General features: G+C 40.4%; 1 protein-coding gene across 1 annotated transcript in view; it reads left to right on the top strand.

Moving 5' to 3' along the window:
* TMEM132D (transmembrane protein 132D) overlaps positions 1-25,429 on the top strand; it is a 277,643-nt gene that overhangs the window by 61,731 nt on the left and 190,483 nt on the right. Inside the window, exon 2 of the mRNA XM_075718639.1 lies at positions 3,199-4,087. Within this exon, the coding sequence (XP_075574754.1) occupies positions 3,199-4,087 (889 nt within the window). The remainder of the gene's footprint in view (positions 1-3,198; positions 4,088-25,429) is intronic.

The following is a 25,429-nucleotide window of genomic DNA, read 5'->3' as shown; positions in this document are numbered from 1 at the left end:
AGCTTCCAGCATAAGGCAATTCATATTCAGTGCACGTCCACTGCTTGATGGTAGGGGGAAGCGTAACAGTGAGCAGACCAGTTTGCCATTGCCCAAAAATTTAAAAACCAATGGACCCTGCTCTATCTAGTGAGATTGTTTCCTTTTTTTAATATGCACTTCACCTTCTGGTTTTGGTTTTTGGTTTGTTTTTTTTTTAAATTTTGTGTTGTGCTCCTATTCCAAAGAGTCATTGATTTATGAACTCTGAGGAACACTGTCCTGTGGAGATGGGGAATACAGAGGGAAGATTTTTAATCCCTTAGATAATTAAGCACTAAAATAAATGATTAAAAAATTATGAGGCAAAACACTCTGTTAGTTTTAATATAAAAATAATGTACTTCTCCCTGTGGAATGCGAGGGAGGGAGCTGCAATCAAAATAAGGGAAATAAAAAATTGAATACCCTGAGCTTTTTTCCCTCTCTCTGAGTTGCCTCCTTGATGCTTCACTGTGTTTAATGGTGCTTTGCCAAGCTGTTGGGAGGAGTACAAAATGAGCGTGGAATTTATAAATGGGACATTAGATGGAGGAACGATGTTATGGGCTGGGTGATCTGAGGAGTACAGCAGCAGAACAGATTTCGCCTTAGGGCTGGGTAGGAGAGATGCATCCCTGCAACTCTAAGTACTAGCAAAACCATTTAGAGTTGTTAGAAATCTTTGTTGGGGGCTTTATCTAGAAAAAGGTCTTTGAAAACTTCATCTGCTCTCCATGAATATCTGGAGAGAGGGCAGGAGCTGAATGCTGAAAAGACCAGGGCTGAAGTAAAGGGTGTTTTGCATGCAAAGAATCTCTGCAGTTTACTCTTGATTAAAAACAAGCAGAAAGGCCCTGGGTGTGACTTCCTCTAAATTCAAACAAGATCTACGCTGAATTTTCCACCTCTAGGGATCAGGGGACTTCAGCCTTTCATCGCTGTTGCAATTTACAGTCTCATGACGATATGTGCTGAGGCCGTTTTCCCGATTCTTCAGATGGAATTTATTTCTAATTCCAAGTGGGGTTTAAGACTTGACATTAATTAAACTTTTAAAAGTAAGGTTTTATTTTAATTGTTTATTGGGAGAGGAATTTCAGTTTTTTTCAAGATGGAGAGAAAGATTTCCAAAACTGTGAAACCCTTCTCTGCAATCCTTTCTTCCTGGCCTCTTTCATTCTGAGATTTTTTTTTTTTCCTTCTGTCTTTTAGCTGAATGATGCCCACCCTTATCTAGGGGTTGTTTGTGTTTTGGTTTGTTGGGTTGGGGTTTTTTTTTTGTTTGATTGTTTGGTGTTTGTTTTTTGGGGTTTGTTGGGGTTTTTTTTGATAGACAGCTGGTTTCGCTTTTGCATCTCGAAAGTTCTTTGCTCCAGTTTTCCAGTTTATTGTTTTGCATTATGTTAGTGCCTGGAGACCTTAACTGAGATCACAACCTTGTTAGTGTAGGTGATGCTCTTGTAGAAATAGTAAGATAAGTCTGTTGCATTTGCGGTTTACACAGACAAAGGGTGAAGGGAAATAAATAGTAATACCCTTATTTGTTGGATGTAGAACAGGCACAGGAAAAGTGCCTTGTCTGAGATGGGGCAAAGTCTATGGCGCAGTGAGATCTCCTGCATGAACTGCTCTGTTGTGGAGGTGCCCTGATGGACGTTCTAGTGATGGGTAGCATCGGTGTGGCTTCCTCTCCTGCACAGGTGACCTCCCCTTTCATGTTACACAGCCCGTAGGTAGATAAGATGATTGTGTCTGAGAGGCATTTTCCAGATTGTTTTTGGTGAACACTTGCGGTCTGAAATCAGGGGGTTTTAGGAACTAACAGTACCTTCCCATAGGATTTGAAGATAACAAGCCTCTTCTACCCTCTTCTAGGATTTGCAATGAATTGCAGTTCATAAATGGTAGATTGGTGGTTGGGAGTAACTGATAGATTGGTGATTAGGATTAACTGACATCAGTTTAGGCCACCACAATACTTGATGAGCAAATAAATATTTAGGTCAGATGCCAAACAAAAAAATTAGGAGTAATAAAGCATTTGTGGACTAGAGCTTGGGAAACTGGTTTGCTTCTGAATGCCATCTGTGGTAACCCTTTGACGCTTTTCTGAATAAGGGTAAGGATTTGAATTTGCTGTGGGGAAAAAATGCAATTTATTTCATAATTAGGGTGTGAAGACATAAGCATGAAGGTCAGATGTTCAAACAGGAAAGGTCATATTGTATTTGCATCTGTGTTTTTCAACAGTGTATGTCTTTGCTTTTTGGGACTGACAGTTCTTGGAAAGGATGGAGAGCTTATTCTTTAATATGATAGCCTGCCTCAGGTAATTGCTCAATGGCACAGTTAAAATAGATATCTTGCAGTAAGAGAGGCTCAGTGTCATTGAAAATGTTCTTTCAGTGTGCAGTGATGTACAGCCTACGGATAATGCAGTTGTATTAAGGAACAATGTAGGGTTAGACAACAACAGTGGTGTGAACCCTGATAGCTATTTACAGAAAAAACCCTCTTTTTGTAGATGAAGTGCAATAGAAGGGACTATAAATTGGATGCAAATAAAGCTCCTTTTGAAATCCTCTAGCACCAATGTGTTGTAAAGGAGCTTTTGTGTAAATGGTTATTGTGCTAACTATTCTTAAAGCGAAATTCGGGCTTCTGCAGGAAACCAATTAAAGTCCATGCATTTCTTGAGAGTGTTGAAAAGAGGGTTGAAGTGAACTCTAAGTGGTCCATGTGCAGCATTTGATGTAAAACCATTTTATCGGTTTCCTGTACAGGTGCTGCTTGCTTTAGTGATCAAATTTGTTTTTAAATGTGCCTGTGCAGTGATCTTATGTTGCAGATGCTGACTGGGTAATTTTGCTCTCCAATAATAAATGTATATTGCAAGTGACAACGTGACCTTTGGCATGGGTAAACCTACACAGGCTACTTCTTTTAATCTAGCTGCCACATAGAAAGTAACCTATTGTTTGAAAATAACCCATTGTTTTCCAAGCTAACTAGATAAATCATCATCTACCTAGGCTACTTCTGCATGGATTGATGGTGCTTGCTATTGCCACTAATACCAGCTTACAGCACTGTCAACCCCCTCAGTAAAATCAGTGAGGTTGTATCATGGTATGACTTGAAGATCTGATCTTTTAAACTCTCCTTTCCTTTCAACAGTGACTGAGAGTCGAGGGATCCTGGAGAGTATACAGAGATTTTCTTTACTGCCAACTTACTTGCCTGTGACCTATCGTATCCACAATGCGGATGTTTCCTTCTTTCTTAAGGAAGCCAACCAGGATATTATGAGGAATTCTAGCTTGCAGTCCCGAGTGGAATCCTTTCTGATCTACAAATCCAAGAGGCCACCTGTGTTAAACGCCAGCTATGGACCTTTTTCCATCGAACAAGTAGTGCCCCAGGACTTAATGTTGTCTTCAAATCCATTTGGATCTACTAACAAGTTCTCCTTTAATTGGAAACTTAAGGCCTTCATAATGAGTGACAAAATTTACCCAAGCAAGCCCAAAGTCCAGGTCCTGTTCTACATCGTGGGCAGGGACTGGGATGACTACAGCACCACGGAACGGCTGCCCTGCCTGCGGGTGTTTGCCTTCCGAGAGACGCGGGAAGTCAGAGGCAGCTGCCGGCTGAAAGGGGACCTGGGGTTGTGTGTGGCAGAGCTGGAGCTCCTGCCAAGCTGGTTTAACCCCCCCACTGTTGTCGCTGGCCGTAAGAAACCCATGGATCAGTCTGAAGGGAGCCCTGTGGAGCTTTACTATGCCATACAACCAGGAGATGAGAAAGGGGAATGCACCAAGGAGGATGTAAGGAAAAGTAATGGGATCCGACCAGGGCGCAATGACATTGATGAGTCGGGACCTCCCTTGCAGAGGATTGGAAGTGTTTTCCTTTACCAGACACATGCTGGCCCTTCTTTAAGTGAAATGAGATTGGATAATAATATTGCCATCCAGTACACACCAAAGACTGTCAAGCAAGGTGACATTTTGACTTTCCTTGTATCTGTTGCTAAAAATTCAACAGAAGATCAGTTCACGCTGAGGTAAGGCTGTTTTTTTTTCCTTTGGTACCTTATTTTTTGTTTCTCTGCTCTTGGTATGGGAAGTCACTTTCTCGTGTATAAATTGCCTAACAAGTCTTCAGTTGCTGCTCTGCAGAAGTTGTATTGCACTTGGTTGACTCAGCGTTTCTCCTATTATTCAGTCTAATATTGTATCAATTGCTTGAGATGTGATCTGTTTGAATGAGAAAGGCCTTTTCTTAAAGTTGTCCTTTGACTACTACTTTTAAAAATTGAAATAGTAGAGCTGGGACCTCTCTATGTGCTAATAGGAGATAACATTTAAAGTCTCCTGAGCTGGAGTTTGCAGTGCTCCTAATCTCTCATTGAACTCCTGTTAAGATTAGTAAAGCTCAAATCCACAAATGTATTTATAGGAAGTGGCAAGAATTAGGCATCTAAGTAGGATTTATATGCTTAAATATCTCTCCCCAACTTGTTGTAAGCCTGGTTCTGTTTTATAGGATGTTTGAGGCTCCTAAGTATTATTGATATACCAAAAACCATTTCTGAAAATGAAAAATACCTGAGGGAGGTGGTGGTTGCTTTTTTGAACGTAACATCAAGTGCTGCATTGATTTACTTTGTTGCTTTCCAAGCATTGGCATATTACAGCGGGAAGCTCGCTATAGCCACCAATGTAATACAAGAAAGAACAGCAAAGACTGTCAGGCTGTACTGTGGCAGGCTGAGAGATGTGCATTCCATGCAAGTGAGGCTGTCCGGTTGTCTTGTCTTGTCAAGTTTGCCACTCTGTTCCAGCACTATAAACTAGGGTTGCATGGCTGGCACATGGAAGATTGGTGTGTGTAGAGCGGATTTCATTCTTAGCCCTTACCAACGACTCACGTCAGCTCTTTTAGAACTGGAGATAGATGTTGTACTCTGGCTTCCGAGATTAAGACTGACTCGTCATGGGTGTTTGTCCTAGAAATGACTGTTGGTGCCAAAGCTCACAAAGGCTCACAAAACATACCTCCAAAAGAGGAGGTGCATCGTAAGAGGGAGCAGTGAAGTCCCTGCTCCTACAAATGTCGCAGATGCACCAAAGTCAACAGCTGTGCTGAGCACTAGAGATGCTTGGTGCCTTCACCTAAGAAATCACACCCTACTCTGACTTGCGACAAAATACACTCTCTCTGGTAGTTATACATCTCAAACGCCAAAAATCTCTGGCTAAAGTCACCTAGATATGTTTCAGGGTTCAATTATTAAAATGGCACAAAGCTGTAAATGCAACATTGTTGAACTTGGATGTATACCTCATACTGGAGTAAGGACTGAGTCAGATTTTACTCCACTGACCTAAGTAGTAAGGGCTCAAACTAGTCATTCTCTTTATTATTTTTTTTTTTTTCCTCCCCCTGCTCCCCAGGAGATTTGTGTGGGATTTCCAGGGGAAGTGGTTTGCCATAAAATCAGGTCATTTTTCCTTTGCAAGTGTAGGATATATAGACTGAATAACCACACTTAGTTGCTGACTCAAGGACAGTTATTTCCTCTTCATCTGGTAGAAGACAAACACCAGTCGGATATCTACTCTCCTTACCATATCAGGTTTTCATTTTCTGAGTCAATCTGCCTAAGATTTGTTTCCTCAGTGACTAATTTCAAGACAGGCAATCTGAGTTCCTCGTAGTAAGCATTCAGGGATGCCTTCTCTATACTAATGATCTTCCTCTATACTAATGACTTTGAAGGGATATTACTTCAGACATGCATGGAAACTTCTACTACATATGAAAATTGGTTTAAATATAAACATTAAAAGCCTCTTCTGTCTAAGAGAGAATTAAGGTAAAAACCTTTCGTTATTTTTACGCTGTAAATGCAGGTCCTTAGAAATCTGACTTCAAAGCATCTATATTTCCATGGGCTGTGATCAGTTAAAAGTAGAGCTAGTTATAACCATGATAATTATATTATGTAGGTTTATAAAATTTTCAAAAATCTTTCTTTGTTTAAATTAGGATGAAAACTGAATACCTGAACTTTTAAATGAATGCTTCTAAAATTAATTTTCTGGAACAAAAAGGAAATGATGTGTTTGAATTTAGGTTTTTATTTTGAGATCTAAGGTATCACAAAACAAACCAAAAAAAGCTAAAAATAGGTAGCAAATATGGGTTCGAAATGAAAAATGCAGCATTTTCTTCTTCAAAAGGTAACAGCAAACTGATGTTTTTAAAAACATAAACTTCTGTAACAGCTTGCTGTTACTCATGTCACATTCATGAGTTTTGATTTCTCTTGACCTGCTTTTCTAACAGTAACTGGCTTTCAGACTATAATCTGCTGCAATATCAGAGTAGTTATAATATCTGTTCTAGTGTGCTTCTAAAGCACCATTGCCTGTCTTTGATCTAGCTGCAGCATGTCTAAGCTCTTGTTTGGTTGTTTTCTTGGTCAGAATTGTAGTATCTACGTTCTGCATTCGTCCCTCCATGACATGTACATAGCTAATTCAGTTTTCGGTGGTTGTTAATTTAGATATGTCTTCTGCTGTAAGGAAAAAAGCAACTACCAGGTAAGAGCAAAAATTGAGCTTGATTAAATGCTTTGGCTTAAATTCTTTTTTACATTGGGATCTCCTATAATCCCAATGTCAGCCAAGATGCTAACGCCTCTTTCACGGCCCTCTCTTTAGGAGTAAATGTCACTCTAAGTGATTAGATGTTGAAGGTAGCCTTTGACTGAAATAAGGCTCTATTTCAGGATTGGAAATCTTATGTGTCAGTCTAGTATATCCATTATCTGCAACTAAATGATCTTCAAAGGTCCATTCCAACCCAAACCATTCTGTGATTCTATGATTATACTATATATGTTCTCTTTTGACTCGGTCAACTAAACAAAAGACTGCATTTGTGATATGCTGCCTGTTCTGATTTCAGAACAGACTTTCCAGCTGGCATTGTGTAAAAGCAATCAGAGACCTCTTCTGTGACCTGAGTTTTAAGTCTCTAAAACTTTAAATTCTCTTGGTTTGTAGGGGTACAGATCTTGAGCCAGGGTAGATTGAAAGAAACTTCATCCTGTTGGAACACGTAAATATGAAGGCATGAACAGACATGTAAAAGGTTCTCCATCCTGTCAGTTGAGATGGAGCAAAAAGGAATAGAAATGACCCATTTGTGTAACTAATAAATAAAATGATTGATCATAATACATAGGAAAGGAGAACAGACCCTGTCCACTCAGACAGAAATGGTGAGTCTAAGGAAAAAAACCTGCTGTTTGGGGAGAGGAAGAGCAGTGTCTGGCCTCAGCTGTTACACAGAAGGTCCCTCTGTATTTTCCAAATGATCCCTTTTTCCCATACAGCGTATGGATTTTCACCAACTGGTGGCCAGTTTTTATATTCTAAATGAAAAAAAACAATGCCTGTTATGCAATATAAACTAGATGGGGAAACCGCAGGATTGCACATAAAACCCACTATGTGGTCAGATTGTGTCTAAGGGCTACAGAGAAAGTAATGTGTTTCAAGATACCTTATTTCACCGGACTGATTTTCGACAGGCCGCTTTAGAAGCAGGACTTAGCTCTAACAAACTCCTGGCTGTTTCCAGCTTTGGGGTTCCAAGGTTTGGAAGGGAATCCCAAGGGTGTAGGGAAAACCTTGCTAGATCCTTAGTTTGTGAAGACCATAAATGAATTCTGTGGGTAGCCGTTGCATCTGGCTAATAAGAGGCTAATGTGGCTAGCGCTGCCAGCCGTTGTCATGTAACGAAGACATCAGATTTCTTCTTGCAGGCACAGATTCGGTACGCAATAATCCATAAGCTTCCAGGGTGACTTTAAGCAAGTCAGTTAATCTGCCTCCTTCTCCTTTCTCTTTCTCTAACCTGGCAGTGCAGCTACTTCCATGCCGTGTCCTCTGATGGCAATGGCAGTACTGCTCCTTGGGACAAAAGTGGTGTGCTGGTGGCTGTTGTGCACTCTAACGGATATTGGTCTTTATGGTTTCTTCTCCTGTATTGTAAATATCAATAAACCCAGCGTGTACTGCATCTATCTGGTCTCTTCTCGCTCTGATCTCCCCTCTGATAAAGGAAAGGGCCCCTTCCTCCTCCCCCCCCCAATATAACTCTTTTATGAGAAAATTGTATGAATTTTTATTTTGAAACAGTCCCTTATTTTTAGAAGTTCTACCTTGAGTGGCAGCAAGACTTGGAACTGTATTCATAAAGTGAGGCCAAGAGCTGCTGGCAAAATGCTTTTACCATTGCTTTTGCTCCAGTGGACCGTAAATCGTGGCTTGAACAGATGGGAAATATAGGATATACAGGTCAAAAAAGAAGAAACAGCCATGCAAAACAACCAAAAGTCAAAAATTACTCATCACTACCGAATATTTCTTGTTTCAAAACAATTATGTTTAGAGTAAACTCTCTCCTCTTTCTCATAGGAAATTGTCTCCAAGGGGAACCTTCTAGAAACTGCTAAATACTAAAATATATAGGGAAAGGTAGCTTTGGTTTGGTGTTTTTTTTCTCATAGTGCTGTTCTGCACAGTGGAAGATTTAGAGTAGTGAACGTGAAACTGATGGACTGCTTTTAATTTTGTGAAAGAGTTGGACCATAAGGGCCAAGGTCTAGGGTTTTGGTTTTTTTTTTTAATGAACTAGAGAAATTAAAAATATTTGTCTTGGCTCTGTATGGGTGTGAGAGTTAGAAGAAAGGAAGGAAGGAGATAAAATGTAAATGATGGATAAATATGGAATACTGCTGTAAGCACCAGGTTGTAAGCTTGGACTGGAGCACTGAGCCTTAAGAAAAGGGGTGATTTCTCAGCTTAATTCACACACTTGCTTCCTTTTTGGTCTTGGCCAAGTCACTTTACGTCTCTGAAGCCATTTTATCACTGCTAATATCAACAGCTATTTGAAGATGACATGCTGTATACAAGCAACGAGCAATTATATCTTCCCAGTGAAGCAGTATTAAATGCCTTTATAAAATAAGTGATTGAATGTCCTGTGCCTTTACCCTATTATCTTCTCTCCTTTTGAATGCAAATTAATTATTCATTGTCTTCTTTGTAACTGGCCTCGTGGGAGGGTTGTGTGCAGAGGCACAAATAGTGTCGTACATCCTAGCCCACAGCAAGCTGCTGTAGAGCCCACGGCCATGCCTCTCTGACAGGCAAACCTCAAAGTCCCTTAACACGGACCAGCGCTGGACACACAGCCTGTGCAGTCCCAGAGCCCGCTTTGTCATCTTTTTGCATGCTGATGACCAGAGGAGGCTGAAGACTCTCTATCCTTCCCGTCAAAAGGCGTTGAAAGATCCCTGAAGTCTGTGGAACATATTCTACTCTATTTTGGTTTACTGTTTTTCTCCAAAATTCAAGATGTGTATACTGGAAACGGAAAGGAAATCTTTATCTATAGTTTTTTGCCGAGAATGGAAAACATATAAAGTATTATTTCATGTCAGTCCTTCAAAATGCTTTCAGTAATTAATGCTTCGAAGCTTCTAGCGTTATGCAGTTACAATTCCTGTTTGCTGCAAGCCCAAATTACTGCTGGTTATTAACACTGTGCTGTGTTACATACATTACAATTAATACATGTAGTGATACCATAGTTTTCCAAGCTTAGGAACATGAGTTTTCTGAATCTACAGTGTAGATATAGTTCTTTATTAGCATGTTTTTGCTGAGCCTAATAAATATAACCTTCCTTTTTGTTTTAAAGTTGTCAGTATCGATACTTTCCGCTTGCAACCTTTTAAATTCGTTTTCCTGTTTGTGGAGATGAATCAACACGGAAATGATAGAGATGGAATTGCCCTAAGGTACTTAATATCAGGCATAGATATATTCATGAGTGAAAAAAGTTGTAGCTTTTTTATTTTACAGCTATTCAATTTATAATTATACTTAGTGAATCCTGTGTGCTAAATTATATGCAGTTATTACCCTGAAAGAAGTAAATGAAGTTCTGACAGAACTGATGATTATAGGTCCTCTAGTTTCCCAAATCTGACTTTTTTTTTTTTTCCCCTGAAAAATGTAGAAAAAAGTTCTTTTCTTTTCTTCTTTCTGAAACAGAATGCAGGATACCAGAGTTTACCAGGACACTGGGAAATGCGCCTTTTTGTTACGTTCACACTATGTTGTGGACTTTGCCAGAAACCGACAGTATGGCATAGCGTGCCAGTGTCAGGGAGGGCAGCATGAAGCATCCCGGTGCCCAGGGAGGGATGCAGGATCTAATGCAGCTCCCATTTACAAGAAGTGCATTCTGTCTTTATTTTAAGCTGCAATGTAGCTTGTGTTGCTATTGTTGCATGTCCTTTTCTCTCTGATGCTTTTCTCTGATGCTTAGTGTGTATGAGGGGAGAGCTGTAGCTTTTGATTATCTGGCAGAGCCCAACTCTACTGTGGTTTGTTTTGGTTTTTTTGTTCTGTTTTTTTGTTTTTTTTTTTTTTCCCCCAGTTCATCCACTTTGCCAGAAGTATCTGCAGCAGAAGTGTGGGATTAATTAGACTTTTCACTGAGTATACAATAGCTTCACCTCTCCCTCCAGTATAGCCTACAGCGTGCAATGCTGCCTTGTAATTCATAGAATCATAGAACCGTTTAGGTTGGAAAAGACCTTTAAGATCATCCAGTCCAACCATTAACCCAACACCACCAAGCTGACACCAAACCAATTAAGGGTAGACTAGACTAAACCATGTCCCGAATTCCTATACTTGTGTCCTCCAGTAATAGAGTTTCATGGTGGAAACTTGCATTTAAGAGCTGAGCTCCCCAGAAAGGGTCGGTAAGAACGGGTTGTTGGTAACAGGAGTTTGGATCTGGCCATGTAATAAGGCAGAGGTTTTTAGGCTTTGAAGTCCCATACATTCACAGGATTTCTCCCGAGTTGCTCACACATTGGCCCAACGCAGGGATGTGGCTTCCTGGCAGTTGTGTGCTCGGCTGGGTGATATCTGAGGTGAGAGAGTTCACCTACCGCTACTGCAGCCCAAGGTGCTCCAGGATTAGGCTTGAACTGAGCTTCCAGTGGGCTGATATAAGTGCCTGCAGAGTGAAAGCACTTACTGTTTTGCTCTCTTATGGCAAGTAGATTTATATGCAAAACATACACTTTGCAAACGGTTCTTTTTTGCTCTCCTACCTACCTGGGGCTTTCACTTTTTTCTCTTTCCTGGGAATGTGCTTTCTTCCCTGCTGAGATCAGTTAAGTTTGTATTATAGTGTATGACGCCCTCGCTGCAAGCATGGGAGATGTTGGTAAGGAGTGAGAACATGTATTGTGCATTAGAGGATATGTAGGAGTGCAAAGGGGTATGGGAATTATGTGTTTTGAAGAGAGGACCTTTTCACCGGCATTTTATTGCCAGAAATTGGAATGGTTTTGTATGAAGACCTAAATAGAGAAAATTAGTTAAGTGTGCTGTCTGCTTAGCTCTGCTTTTTCCTTTATATATGTGACCTAATGTGTTCAAGAGGTGCTGCTGGAGTGAAAAAACAAACTCCAAGAGAAGAAAGAAAATCTTGTGATTGACAGAAGTGATTGGAAGCTGGGAGGTGAGCTTTGCTATTTCTAGCTCTGTCATAGAGTTCTGATTGTGACATGGAAGCCTACGACCAATCTGAAAAAGAACCTTTGGTGCTCCAAAATCGCACTTAAATAAAATTTAATGATCTGAATTCAAGTGAGCAGTCCACCAGGACCCTATGCATTTGCCCAGGCACACAGGATATAAAAGTGACCTAATAGTCTATGAGGCAGTGCATGTTCCTCATTGCTGCATGCGCTAGCTTCCAAGTGGCATCTACTAAAAGGTGGGCCTTGACGAAGTAGACATCCCTCTCTGATATTTCCTATTGGCTTTATCTGTGTAGGTCTGTACATGCAATCTTCAAAATTAAATCCTTTAAAGTTAGGCACTGGAATTCATCAAACCAAAATTATGGTTTCCTTGGCGTCCAATATGAAATTGCTGGGTGTTTTATGGGGATGCTGAGCTCTGAAATTAACTTTCAGAGGAGTCACAAACTGTGGCCTACAAGGTGATAGGGCCAGTGGTGAGCCTGCTGGTGCATGGTGGACTGAAAGAAAGGAGAACCTTTGGGCATCACAGCTGCTGCCAAAGGAAATTTGGGATAGAAATACATGCAGCCACAGGTTTTGAAAAATGAAGTCCTAGTCTTTGCTTTCCTCGTCTGCTAAGAAGAAATTAGTAATATCTGTCTTGGTAAAATGAGCGACTTCTCTGAGATGAATGAACTAGTCTGAGATCTTTGGTTGAGAGAGATTCAATAAATACAAAGGACAGTTATAATCCACCAAACCCCACAGGTCATCTGCTAGCTCACTTCTGCAATAATGATGGATTTGCTTATTGGTTTGAATTCTATTTGTATTTGAGAGAGAAATCTACCCTATCAGCAATGAATTGGAACAGACCTTGAATACTTTAACATTTTATAGGATCTTCCTTTTGGTGTATATATTTTCTCAATCAACATTAAAATTGGTGAAGGGGAATAAACTCTTAAGTGGAAGAGCTTAGGATTGCCTTTGTTACTCATATTTTTTCATGTTCATAGCATTGTGACCTTAAATGTTTTCTTTAGCTGTTGCTGCTGAGTGAGTAGCTATTGGAAAATCTTTTCATTTGGAGGAAATCCAGTGTAGCTTCACTAGCAGCAAGAAGTGTCCTGATTTTATACTGTTAAGTTGGTCTATGCTATCCTAACCTATATATAGTTTTGGGTTTCACTGTCAAACTATCACCAGGTTTCCAGAGGAAAAAAAGTAAAAAGTATAAAATACCATTATTCTTAGGAAACCACTGAAGGTTGTACTGGAAACTTGCAAAACTCTGATATTGTGAGAAAGGTGAGAGTTTGTGTAAACTGTGTCTGTGATATTTCTGCATTTGTAAACCAAACTTGGGGGTCAGAGATATGTAGGTACCATTTTTCTAAACTGTTGAGAGGGTTTGTCGTCTGCCTACGGTATTTGTAATGTTGTCTTTCTGATGGTAATTGTGGGAATACAGTGACTAGTGTGAAATTGTGGTAGTGAATAAGCAATGCTCAATGATAATCAGGAAAATTTTTCCAAAAAGGCCCCTAGAGTTCAGGTCACATAAACTTCTCTTACTTGTTGTTTTGTTTAACAATCGATCCATAATAATCCAGCAAACATGAAAAAGGCTGCATAAATACATGAGGGTAGCAGAATCAAGATCATTAGCAGTCAATTTATACAGCAAGAAAATTTGAACAAGACTGACATTTTATCAAATTGCTTGTGTGCTCTTCTAGTGCTGAGCTAAATCAAATTTTATGCTTAGTGCTGAACTAAATCATATTTTAGTAGTAGAAACAATCAGGCAATAAGTGGTGATCGGAAAGGTTACCAGCCACATAAAATTCTGTAATGAGATGGGCTTTTCTCTAGGCCTTAGATTGTGTGGCTATTTCATGGTATCCCAACTCTGAATTTGTACCTCTTCCGCCAGATTGAAAAGAATCCTAACATGCGTTTTTCACTTCCTTCCTCTAAAGCTTTGGGTGGTTCTGTCACTTAAACATCCCCTTCCACATTCTGGTTTAAACAACTCCGAAAATCTTCTCTTCTCCGCAACATACACAACTGACCTTTTCTTTTTTTTTTTTTTTTTTCTTTTTTTCCCCCTCTCTGCTCTTTTAACTGATCTTGTGGCCTACTTTGGCCAATTTAAAACCAAGGAGAAGGAGAGAAGAGGAATTAAAAAAAAAAAAAAACAACCCTCCGATTCTTTTGAATTACAGCCTCTAAATTTCAACTGTTCCACTGCTCAGTCTTGACGTAAAAATGAATTTAATATTTTTCCTGGGTTCTTTGGCCTTGCAAAGAACAGGGTAGGGAATGTAAAATTTTCCATTGATGGTTATTTTTCAGTTTTAAAAAACATGTTAGATCACTGAGTTGGTTGCCTGACTGATGGTCACCAGGTCATGATCTTGTCCGGCGGTACTATAAAAGGCTGCTGAACTGGAAATACACAGCACGTCAGCAAGCACTAGCTCCCCAGGTTGTGTTGTTTCCCCTGCCTTGTCACTTTTTTGGAGCCTTTACTATAATCTCTTCATCAAAAGATGGTACCATAAGCGAAAGGAAGTTTCTTTTGGCAATATGACCTTAGCAGATGAGGAAGTCTGTATCTGATTATAGCAACTTCTAGAATTCATGTATCTTGTGTTAGTGGCTGAATGTGACTGATTTGCAGAAGGCATAAAAAAGTGTATTTCGGGTAACTTCAGGAGATCTGATCTTTCTTCCCTCTCCTTGCCTCGCTCCCTAGCCAAAGTTTGGTAAAATGCCTTTGATGAAATGTAAGGAATGACCAAAGACAGCTTCTGGTGCTAAGGAAATCCGAAAACTTAGAACCTGCCTAATCCTTCAGAGGGAAAAGAGGATAAAGGATAGAGCAGTCTGAGCCTTTGTTGTTAATGTAGACTAGAGGCAAAGTGACTGTTTAGGAAAGGCAACAATGCCTGACACTATTTAACAGTACCTTGAGATTTTAAACAGCAATGGTACAGTATCCTCGAGGTTTCCAGGCCTTGTAGCTTGGTTTGCCCTTTTTGTAAAGGTGGCCTTTAACAAGGTGAATCACTCTGGATGCTCTCCTGGGCTGACGCTTCAGTCAGATTGTATTCAGTGGCGTAAACTAGATAAGTGACACATTGAAGTAAGTGGGAGTTATGTGCTGGCACCTAAGAAGATGACAGTCTTGTGTCTTTGTTGTTTCATCGTAATAAATGTTATTTCCTAATATAAACTTGCACAGTGATGGCCTTTCTAAAGTAGTGCTAAGGTGAAATCACACCTATGCTACTGGCTGGTAAAAGGCTTCACTGTCAGACTGCTTTTTTTTTTGCTTTTTTTTTCTGCTGTGTTCAGCATACTGTACTAGTATGAATTAACTTTCATAGCCTGTTTATGAGGTAGTCAAGCAAATATAATTTTCCCCATCTTCTAGATGGGGAAATAGCTTTCCTGCATTTCCAAATGACTTGCTAATGGCCCCAAAATTGTCAGTAGCAGTATGGAGACAAGTACTTAAGAACTATTGACTTCTAGGGCACTCTATTACCTCCTGTTGCACTGGCAGATTTTATTAAGAAGAAAATAGTTCTTTCAGTTAAAATTATTCCAGTTAAGATCCTCTGCCTTGAGAATCAAAGTCACGTTGACCAAGCAGATGTCAAAAAACAGAGAGACAGATCAAGCAAACCATTACTCACATGAGTGGTCTTTACAGCTAACTTATTATTATGGTTTATTGCGTTGCAGTAGTACCTAAGAGCTACTGTCACACTCCAAGGCCTACTACCCTACTGTCAATACCTGCAGAACAAAGACTGACTCCCAGCCTTCGCAGGGAGTAAGCACCGTTGGTTGGACCATCAATAAATGGGAAGCTGTGTGGTCAGTACCTTGATGTTCTGCTAACAAATACTGGGATGACTGTGCTGCTTGCGCTAGATAGCCTCTGTGCTGCCGCGTACAGAGGTACTCCCAAGAGTCAGAGTGGGCTGCATGGTCACTGTTCTGCTCATGCAGTTATAGACTGGGTAGCTTTATCTTGCTTGTCCTCCTGAAATGGGTCTTTTTGCCTACTGCTCCTCTCCTAATCGCTTGATAACAAAGAAACATTGCAGTAATGGGAGCTCTTTGACACTGGGGCTTTATTTTCCTAGGATTTTTTTTCTCATTTCGAAAAAGCAGGCCATGAAACTCAAGTTTCACACGTAGACTACAGTTAGAGTTTACCCCACTGACCCTTATCTTCAAGTGGGAAGAGTCTAAAATGTGATTCAACGCTCAGTGTTCTGCATCCTTTACCCTAAGCTGCGTCTAATGATGGCAGTGGAGGTTTTTCTGCATCAGTCCACTGAGTGCTCCAGCCACGAGATCTCTGTGTGTTTGGACTGTTCTCCTCTCCCTTTCCTAGCCCTCTTCCAAAGGAATCTGTGTGTTTATTAATGCACAAATGCATTTTGTGTAGACAGTTTGCCTTGTAGGCCTTGAAGAAGAGTCTTTTGCAAGCAGGAAGAGGTTTCAGCTTGATAGCTCAAACATCAGTGGACAGGAGTAGGTGGATGTCCTTAGGGACAGTGAAGCCAGGTCAGTATAAGTCACTCTAGGTGCTGCTTTTGCCTGTTTATTACCCTGAATGTGGAATGAGTAGCACTCTTTCACGGGTTGGTCCTTGGAGTTCAGTGTAAACTTCAGCCTCTGATGAACCCCATTTAATCCATCTAAGTATACCAACTTTTGCTGAGTGTTTTCCTGACAAAGGAACCAGCAGGACTTGAGTTACATCCCAGGAACCAGCCTTCAGTTTGGATGCAATAACACATTATCTTCTTAACACCAAAGTTCTGCTTTTATCCCAAGAGGCTAGAAAGAGAAATGCCTGACATGGTTTCAGTCAACCATCTTGTCATAGGTAAGCCTAAGGAGAGGACACAGTGAACCTGGCCTCCGTGTTTCCTAGGGATTCTGTATTTTTCAGTGGGCGTGTTCTAACCACCTGAGAGAAAGGAATGTCCACATCATACTACTATAAAACCTCCATCATAACAGGAAAAAATGTAAAGTAGACTGACGTGCACATTGAGAGCATACTTTGTGTTCCACAGCTGCACTATTTGGGATTGCACTACTGGATTGCTGATCCAGTACTTCAGAATTGTTGTTCCTGCTACATTACAGAGACATTGGGAGATTTATTTAGGGAAAACTATTTTTTCAGCATAACTCATTAACTCAGGGAGATGAAGAACATTAGCAGAAATCAGCTTAACTTGGTGATAGCTGGGAAATATGGGTTTGTTTCCGTTTGATTTGTTGTTTTTTGTTTTGTGTTTTGTTGGTTTTTTAAGAGTAGGGACATTTGGGGGGCTACAAGTAAAATTTCTGGAATCAATGTCTTTAGGTTTTATTTTCTTCCTGTAGAACTTCTCAGTTCTCAATGGAGAAAACATTAGAGGCTCCTTTGTGGTAAGAAATGAAACAATATGAAAGAAGGCTGTCAGGTCTGTGCTAGATAAATGGAAGACAGATGGTAAGCGTGATTGGCACTGACAAGGTGTGAGCTGCCTTGTTTGCAGGTGCTGCTCCTGTCATCCATCACACTTTCACCTAATAGTGGGAGATGTCACTGTGATGTACTTAAATCCCCAACTGACTGATAAAGTGAAACGAACAGGAAGAAGGGTTTGGGTGAGGGCATCGTACTGGGAACAGCATGACTTTAAGGTGTATTAACACAGATAAAGAAGCATCAAACATTGTGTTTCAAGATAACACACGGAGCGTTTTGTTGTGCACACGCTCTCCCTAATGCTGCTTGATCCGTACAAGGATATCTCATTGTTTTATCAGGTCCAGGGGATTATACAGCTCGCACCAATGCCTCCTCTGAGCTTGGGGCCAGGGACAGCCCTCACAGTGGGTCACTGCCCATCTGCCTTCCATTTCATTGAGTAAAACAGTTTCGTGCAGTTGTTGTGGGACAGGAAAACATGCCGCTTGAGAAAGTTCAGAGGCTGCCACGGTGCTGAGTTCACGTCTGCTTTGGAGGTCTATTTCTAAAGCAAGGCTTGCGCAAAACCCAATGCAAACTTTCTAGCTCTGATGTGCCCCAGCCACCGCGCGAAGTCACACAGTAGCAAAAAGTTACAGAAGTATTTTATCAGCCTTCCGACTGTCTGTGAAGAACCCCTCTGCCAGGTCTGGTTGTCTCAATGAACATGTCTGTTCAAGCTTCTTGTACTTTCCTAGTTATTACTGACAAGTTCAGGAGCTGGGTGTTGGGTCCGGTGTGCTCTTCCTATATTCTTGTTGGTGCCCAATTATATATATCTTTACATAAAACTACCCAGCTATCACTCTTTTTTATCTTAATATTGGTGGCTAAATATGTAAAACATTCTTGGAGAACTTTGGGTCAATGAACTTCTTTTATCTTCCTTTAATATTCTAGTAAAACATGAAATTCCATCCAGGTAAGGATTTTTTTTCTATTTTCAAAATACTTTTTAAAATAAAGGTAAAGTGCATTGAGGAATAAAAGACATTTCATGGAAAATAAAAGACATTTCAACTTCTTTGGTTTGAAATTATTGAAATATTTTGACTTTTCACAATGTTGCATTCAAATTTTTTAAGGGTAAGAGTTATCCAGAATGAACACACACATATGAAATGCCTCAGGCAATCTCAAAGTGCATTTTTGATCACAAAGAAATGCAACATTAGCTTCCTATTTCTAATGGCAAATCTGAGCCCATTTAGATTTTTAAATGTTTTACTTAAATAGAACTGGCACATCCTTTTAACACCTGTGTAAAGCCATGGTATATTTTAATAAATTGTCTTGTAACTTTATCAAATTCCGTTTATTCATGGATATTGACTTTCCAAACAAAAGATCTTTCATGTCTGCAAAAATCATAAAATCCATAAAATCCACCCATCTCTTCTTGCTCCTTGTTAAAATAAAGTACATGAGTGAATCCTCAGCTTCGCTCTACAAGGAACAGTGAGTGAAAATTAAACAAAAGTGAGTACCGTTTGAAACCGGGGTTATCGTAGCCTCTCAGCCTTAGCACGGCCTCTCTAGCTCTTCCCCGTTAGCCATGCTGGATGCTGGAAGCTCACCTCTCCAAGCGTCCTGCACGCTGCCCGGAGATCCGCTGCCAGCAAACGCTTCTTCAACCCAATGGATACGGGGTTTTCACCTGGTACAGCACTGTGGTCCTAAAGTACTGTTTCCTCTGCCGGTGTTCATTTGATTTTGAAATACCATGGGATCTGCGGGAGCTGGGGACAATCTTGTGCCGGCAGACCTCAAGCAGAAATGTTTCATTTCAGTCTGCCTACTCTGCTCCCTGGGGGACTGCTTCCTCTTCCTTCTCCTCTTCCTCCTCCTCTGTTTCCACAGCATCAGGCACTTTTCAGACCAGTTTTCTCTCTCTTTTCCTTGCTGCTGTGTTGCCAGCCATAAGGCAAGCAGTGTCACTAAGATGTCTTCCTATTCTGCTATTCCTGCCGCCACCACTGTTGAGAACAATACCTTCATCCGTTCTTGACGTTAACTACTTTCAAACCAATGATCTGTGCATTTTTTTTCCCTGAGCTTATTTATACAGTTTTATTGCTACTATCTCTTGTTCCTTTGTGCTTTCCAGCTTTGTCAAATGTTATGTCTGAGGCAATTGCCTTTCCTGTCCATCGAGTTGTTTTGTTTTCCTTTGTTCCCAGAATATGATTGGTTCCTAGGCCTGCTAGAAAAACTTAATCAGTTATTTTCCGGATGAAAAATTCAACAGCAGAACAAAAATTCAATTTAAAAAAAAAAAAATTAGCAGGAAATGCAGATCCACTCCCTGCACACACCCCCACCCCCTCCTACCCCCCTATTTCCCATCAGTGTTTTGGCAGTTGAAAATCTGACATTTTGGCTGAAAGCTGCTACACCCCAGACTTGTCAACAGCTTTTGTTTCTACTTTTCCACATTCAGCAAAGCCTTACTTAATATAAAAGCTATTTTTTTTGTAGAAAAAAACCTGCCTAACCTTCTTGCTGTGTTGTTGTCAGGTGGTTCCACTGTATCCTCTGAGGCCCTTATCTCCTCCTTATCACTAGCGTAGCCAGAACGCCCTTCTGTGCAGGAGAGCGGTGCCGACTGAGCACTCCTTTCTCCTTAAGTGAGTTCATGCACTGGCAAGAGTTTCTGTCTCCTAGTCCTGCATGGAGCCCATCCTGCCGTCATGTTTACAGTCCTAAGTAGTATTTCGCTTTGCAGCGTCGTATCCTGAAGCCTACAGTGAACCTAGCCCGACTCATTAACTGCATCTCTCACAGTATACTTGCTTTGCGCCTCTCTATACTGTTGACATTTCAATGGCCTTTCCCAGCCTATTGCTCTGCAATGTGTTTCCAATATCTTTTTTTCTGGCTGCCACATCAACACCCACTTCCCATGGCATGGAATTCCTACGAGAATGGAGGAAAGTGGAAATCAATGTCTGTGCTGGCGGATTTATTTAACTCCGTCGCAAAGAATATCAATAGTAATAGCCTAAGGTAGACATTTTGTTGCACAAAATAATTGATCAGAAGTGTATTATAGTAGATATAATCTGATCTAAATCTGTAACGGTTAATTTAAAATGGTGAAACTAAACGCTGGCTGTCAACACAGAAAGTGTTGCCTTGAGGATATTAAAAACTGCACACCTTGAGACAAGATATCTAGCATCCTTGCCCAAATTGATAACACTCTTGAACACTTAGTGCAGCACATACTCCACTGTAGATATCTTTAGAAGCTTCATTACTGAAACATAGGATTACTGTTACATTTATGGGTATATATTTAATAGCATTAAGTACAGAGTTATTGTCAGTATAGAGTTCGTTGTCAACTTCTATCAAAATACTGAAATACTTGGAGCCATTGTCCAACTCTGAGTATTATTTTGTTTGCATTATTTTTTGTTAAATGGTCTTTGATGAGCAAATCTTTTACATTCTCATGTTTTTCAAAAACAAAGGGGCAATTCTTCCCATGCTCTAACGAGGACAATGGGGTGGATTTGGTACTATACAAACTGGACCGGGCAGAGATCCTCAGCCTGTGCAGATTGCTGTGTTCTGTTGTGGTGAAGTCAGAGGAAGTGGCTCACAAAATATTATGTAGCTGCTTCAGTTGTTCTCCGTGACTTATCTATGTGGTTGTGCATTTATCTGATGTAAGGAGAAAAGATGTCCGTGCCTAAGTAATGTAAGGAAACTTCCTTTTCCTACTTTTTTTAAATTGTGGTCTTCCCATTCCTTTCTCAACTGTGTCTTGTGAACTTTGGTGCAACATGCTTTGTAAAAGCTTATCAACAAACAGATCTCTCTTTACAAATCTTTGGATCTAATACCTAAAAGCTCTGAAGTGTTTAGGTTTAAGGATTGTCTTCTTTTTGAGGAATTGCCTATTTTAAGTATTCATTACTCAAGCTAACAGGTACTGAAAATGGCTTTAAATCATCTGTTGGGTTTTTCCTCGCTTGCTTTGTTTATTGTTTTATTTAAGCAATAGGATTGCTTGCCTCTAGTTCTTAAACTTTTATATTTCACGTATGAAGGTTTTTTTTTCTCTCCAACTAGAAATGCTAATTGACTTTGATTTGAGTTATCAATGTAAAAAAAAAAAAAAAAAACCAAAACCATTCTATGTTAAAATACCCTTTCTAAAATGTGCCTGTGATCTAGATTTTGCAGAGACAGTAATTGCTTTGCCAGTCTGTAGGTTGGAGCAATCTGTAAACCTGAAAGAAAAATGTCAGTTGCCACCAGCTGAAGCAATTGTTTGTGGACAAATTCAAACCCAGAAGGGGAAAGCCAATTTTCAACATTACCACCGCAGTTCAGAGAGATGTTTAAATAGGCCTTCCACTGCTTAAATGGAAGGGGGAGGGAGGTGAGCTTATAGGTATGTGCAATGCTTGGAGAGAAAGGAGCTACAATGAAGAGAATAAACATCAAAGCTGCTGGAAGGAACAATATAAACTTGTAACAGAGTCTCTGCAAAAGCAGCTATTGTATTTGCCTCTTTCATATATCCTGGCTCCCTTTGACTAAAACACCTTCTTGTGATAATACTGTCTCTTCTCCAGCGTTATTTCCATCTCTAACACCCATGCTGGAGAAGCAGAAAGCAGCCCTTTTTTCCAAGCGTTCAAGCACTCAGACAAGTGCCAGGTTCAGCACTACAGGGGTGATATTCTGAGGGCCAAGGTGAGCTGGAGGGGAGGGAGGAGGAAGGAACAAAGACAGGATGCTCGGCCTCCAGGCCAGAGTCAGTGGGTGCCTTCCAGGGGAAGGCCTTTTCCAGTGCCAGTCTGGAAAGACTGTAACCAGTGTGATTTCTAGCATTTTTCAGAAATAGAGTCATTTCACAGAAGTGCTGTTCACAGGAGTCATAGGAGATTTGCAATAGCACAATGTTTTGGGAACCCAGCAGTACCTTCCTATGCCTCAGACTCACAGGTGGAATTCAAAACTGGGCAGCAAAGCTGTTCCCTACAGAGGATAGTGATGGCCTGAAATCAATAGAGAGCAGGTAGTTTCAGAGGAATAATTTTGTTTGGGACAGTGTATCATAACATGTGCCAACATGAATGTACCTGGTGTGTTGCACACTTATAAATTCATGGAAGCAAACTGAGATGACCTGTGCAAATATCTAGATGCACTCATTACTCAGGTTGCGTGATTTGGAAATGGCACAGGGACGAGTCAGGGTGCACAAAATCTCAGGGTGCAAGAATTTCAGTTACCTCATGCTTTTGAATATTGGCATCATATTCTCTTTTATTTTCTTTTTAAGAGATTATACAGGTATAGGCCTGATACAGAACTGGATGCGTGAACAACTTTCTGTTTTACTGAAGCATTCAATATTTTACTTCTTGCTGCCTAAGGAATGGTCAGAGAGTTTTATACGCTCTGGGTTCTAAACAGATGACACAGTTGAGGTAGTTTGTGCTGCTAGAAATACGTCCAGGAAGTCGTTGTATCGAACACATCTCGCTGTGGTAATCTACAGTCTCTTAGGTTTTGGAGACCATCAACAGTTCTCATGCACCGTGTGTCAAATGAAGAGCAGGGCTTCCCAGCAGCTTGTTTGTGACCATACAGATGTTCAGCCTTTGCTGAAACATGATAAAGAAACCACACCCGAGGACTTCACACATCTGTCATGACTGGGAGCTTATTTTAGGGCACGCAGGATCTTGTACACAGTTGCAATTTTCGTGAATTTACTGTAAACTTTACGATGCGTATTAATAATGAGGGAAAGGGGGGAATTTCCTTCATTGTATTATTCTAGCTTCTTGACCCTTTTGACAGAGGAAATATATTAGCTTTCAGTTAATTCTCTAAGCCAAATATCTGTGGAGAAGTGCTTTATGCGCGGCTCTGAAATCTTGTAATAATTAGTTGGATAAAACAATTTAGAATACCTGAAAAATCTCATTATTTAGCTGAACAGGTTTAGACTTTCCTAATCGTCTAGAGTTGGTGATACTTTTCAGCTGTGAGGGAAGATAGGAAGAGCTTGGCTGTTCAGGTTTTTTTTGAAAATAGACTCCAAATGTCAATTGAGGAATGTTTTAAAATAGGAAGCTGTTCACCACAGGCTTGCAAATGGATGGACTAGGACCCAACTGAATCAATAAATTGGTTGCAGGGAAAGGATTGAAGGAGGAAAAGGAGAAGGAAAGAAAGAAGGGCATTCCCCAAGATAAATTAACATCTGTGAAATAAGACACTTCTAAATGTATGCTAATGGCCTAAATGTTTCCATATTCAATTAAGTAATAAGTCCCAAGTTGGCAATATCATCCCAAAACATTCATTTACTAAGCGAAGGCTCCACTGGGATAGCAGAGGCACCATAATGAACTGACGTGGGCAGTGAGATATGATAATGCCTACTTCAGAGGGAATTACCACTTTCATAATGCAATTTACAACAAGAATTTAGTTGTTAGAAGGGTTTTTTTCCTCTTCATTATGACAGTGTAATTATGACTCTAGTGGCTCAGAATAATTTCAAGAAGAGTGAGTTACCAAAGCTTTTGTACTGAGTATTCTCAGGCACTTTGAATATGGGACTAAGTGCTGCTTCTTTGATAAATAATAATCAAATGGAAGGTTCACATAGGACAGCAGCCTGCTTACAGCTGATCTCATCCTCCTTCACTGCGTTCCGCTTACAATGAACTTCATGTGTTCTTTTTTTTTACTTTGTATTATTATTTATCCATTTGATTTTTTTTTTTAAAAAAAAAAAAACAAACCAAACAAAAAGACCCCAAAAAACCCCAAACCATAATACTTGCTGTAAATCAGCCTAGTTCAACAGTAACTGTAACAACAAGGTCCGATACAGTATTTTCATTTACAGATGCTGATGCGCAGTGGAGAATTGGAAGTATAGGAAGGCTGAATTGAGCTTTGTGGTCTCTGAGGCAGGCTGTCTGAGAGTTGGGAACAAAACAAAGGGTTTTTTGAGACTTAGTGTGGTGCCCATTGCTGTATAGTCAATGAAACTCTGCCAGTTTATTCCAGTTGAGGCATTGGCCTATTATGCAACTGCAACAGAGAATAACAGGCTTACAGGTATCTCCAAAAGAAACCCTTGTGGGTTGTCGGGAGTCGTTATGATAGAGCCAGGTTACTTTGGTATAGATCCTGAGAATATAAAAAGAATGTTATTTCCAAGACCTGCAACTAACAGCATGGCACCCAGTATTTGTCCATATCCAACACTGTAGGGTGGTGACCTTGCAGATGTTTCAGCTGTGTAACCTGAAAATCTGTCATGAGTGTGTAGAATTGTACAGGTAGCTGGCGCTTGCTTCTTGTTATGAGTGTAGGAGTACCGGCCATTTTGAATAGACAATTTTCTACACCCATTCATCCATAACAGGTGTTTAGAATCCCTTTAGAATTTCTTTGCAAACTACATCTAAATGTAGTGAAAGGTGCTCCCAGTGGCTACTCAAAGCCCGAGCAATTTATTGAGTCCTTGTCTAGCAGACAGTCTTTCACTTCAGCCTTTAAACTTGAATGAGTGCATTGGAACATGGAGATAATCCTTCGTGATGCTTTGTGCCCCCTCTGCTTGCATTCAGGCATTTTTCTGTGTTTCCAGACCAGCCAGGCATTATTATGTGCTTGATGGCAGCAGCCTTTGTTTGGAATAACGGCTCCTGAATAAACGCAGTGTTTGTCTTTTTTCCCTACAGTTGTCTTAGGAAAAGATTGTAAGATATGGCACTTGCCATACATTGCAATGGTCTTGTAAGACAGACCCTTGTTGGGTGCAATATGCTTTTTTATATTTCTCTTTCTGAGAGGCACTGTGAGACTGACTGTGCATTTGTTTCTTAAGGCAGTATTTGCAAAATCTTTTACAATTATGGCAAACTTCTCATCTTCATATTGTAGCAGATCTGGCTTTGTCTAGAAGCTGGACTGGATTTGCTGGAGCCTGGAAAGACAGCTCCGCTAAACCAAAAGCTATCTGCTCTGGTGAAGCATTTTGTTCAAGCTTGAAATAAACAGCTTAAATGCAATGCATGCCCTTTCGTGCCTCATTGGCACTTTCGCAGTCTGCGGGTGACTGACATCTCCATGAAGAGGAAGAGGATTTGGTCGTTCATGCATATCACAAGCTTGTTACTGATGGGGTATTTGTTTCCATAGGTGACTGCAATACCACATGAAAG

Source organism: Pelecanus crispus, chromosome 11 (genome assembly GCF_030463565.1).
Source record: "Pelecanus crispus isolate bPelCri1 chromosome 11, bPelCri1.pri, whole genome shotgun sequence".
Lineage (NCBI taxonomy): Eukaryota > Metazoa > Chordata > Aves > Pelecaniformes > Pelecanidae > Pelecanus > Pelecanus crispus.
Note: the sequence above shows the minus strand (reverse complement) of the source record. Positions and strands in the feature narration are given on the sequence as shown.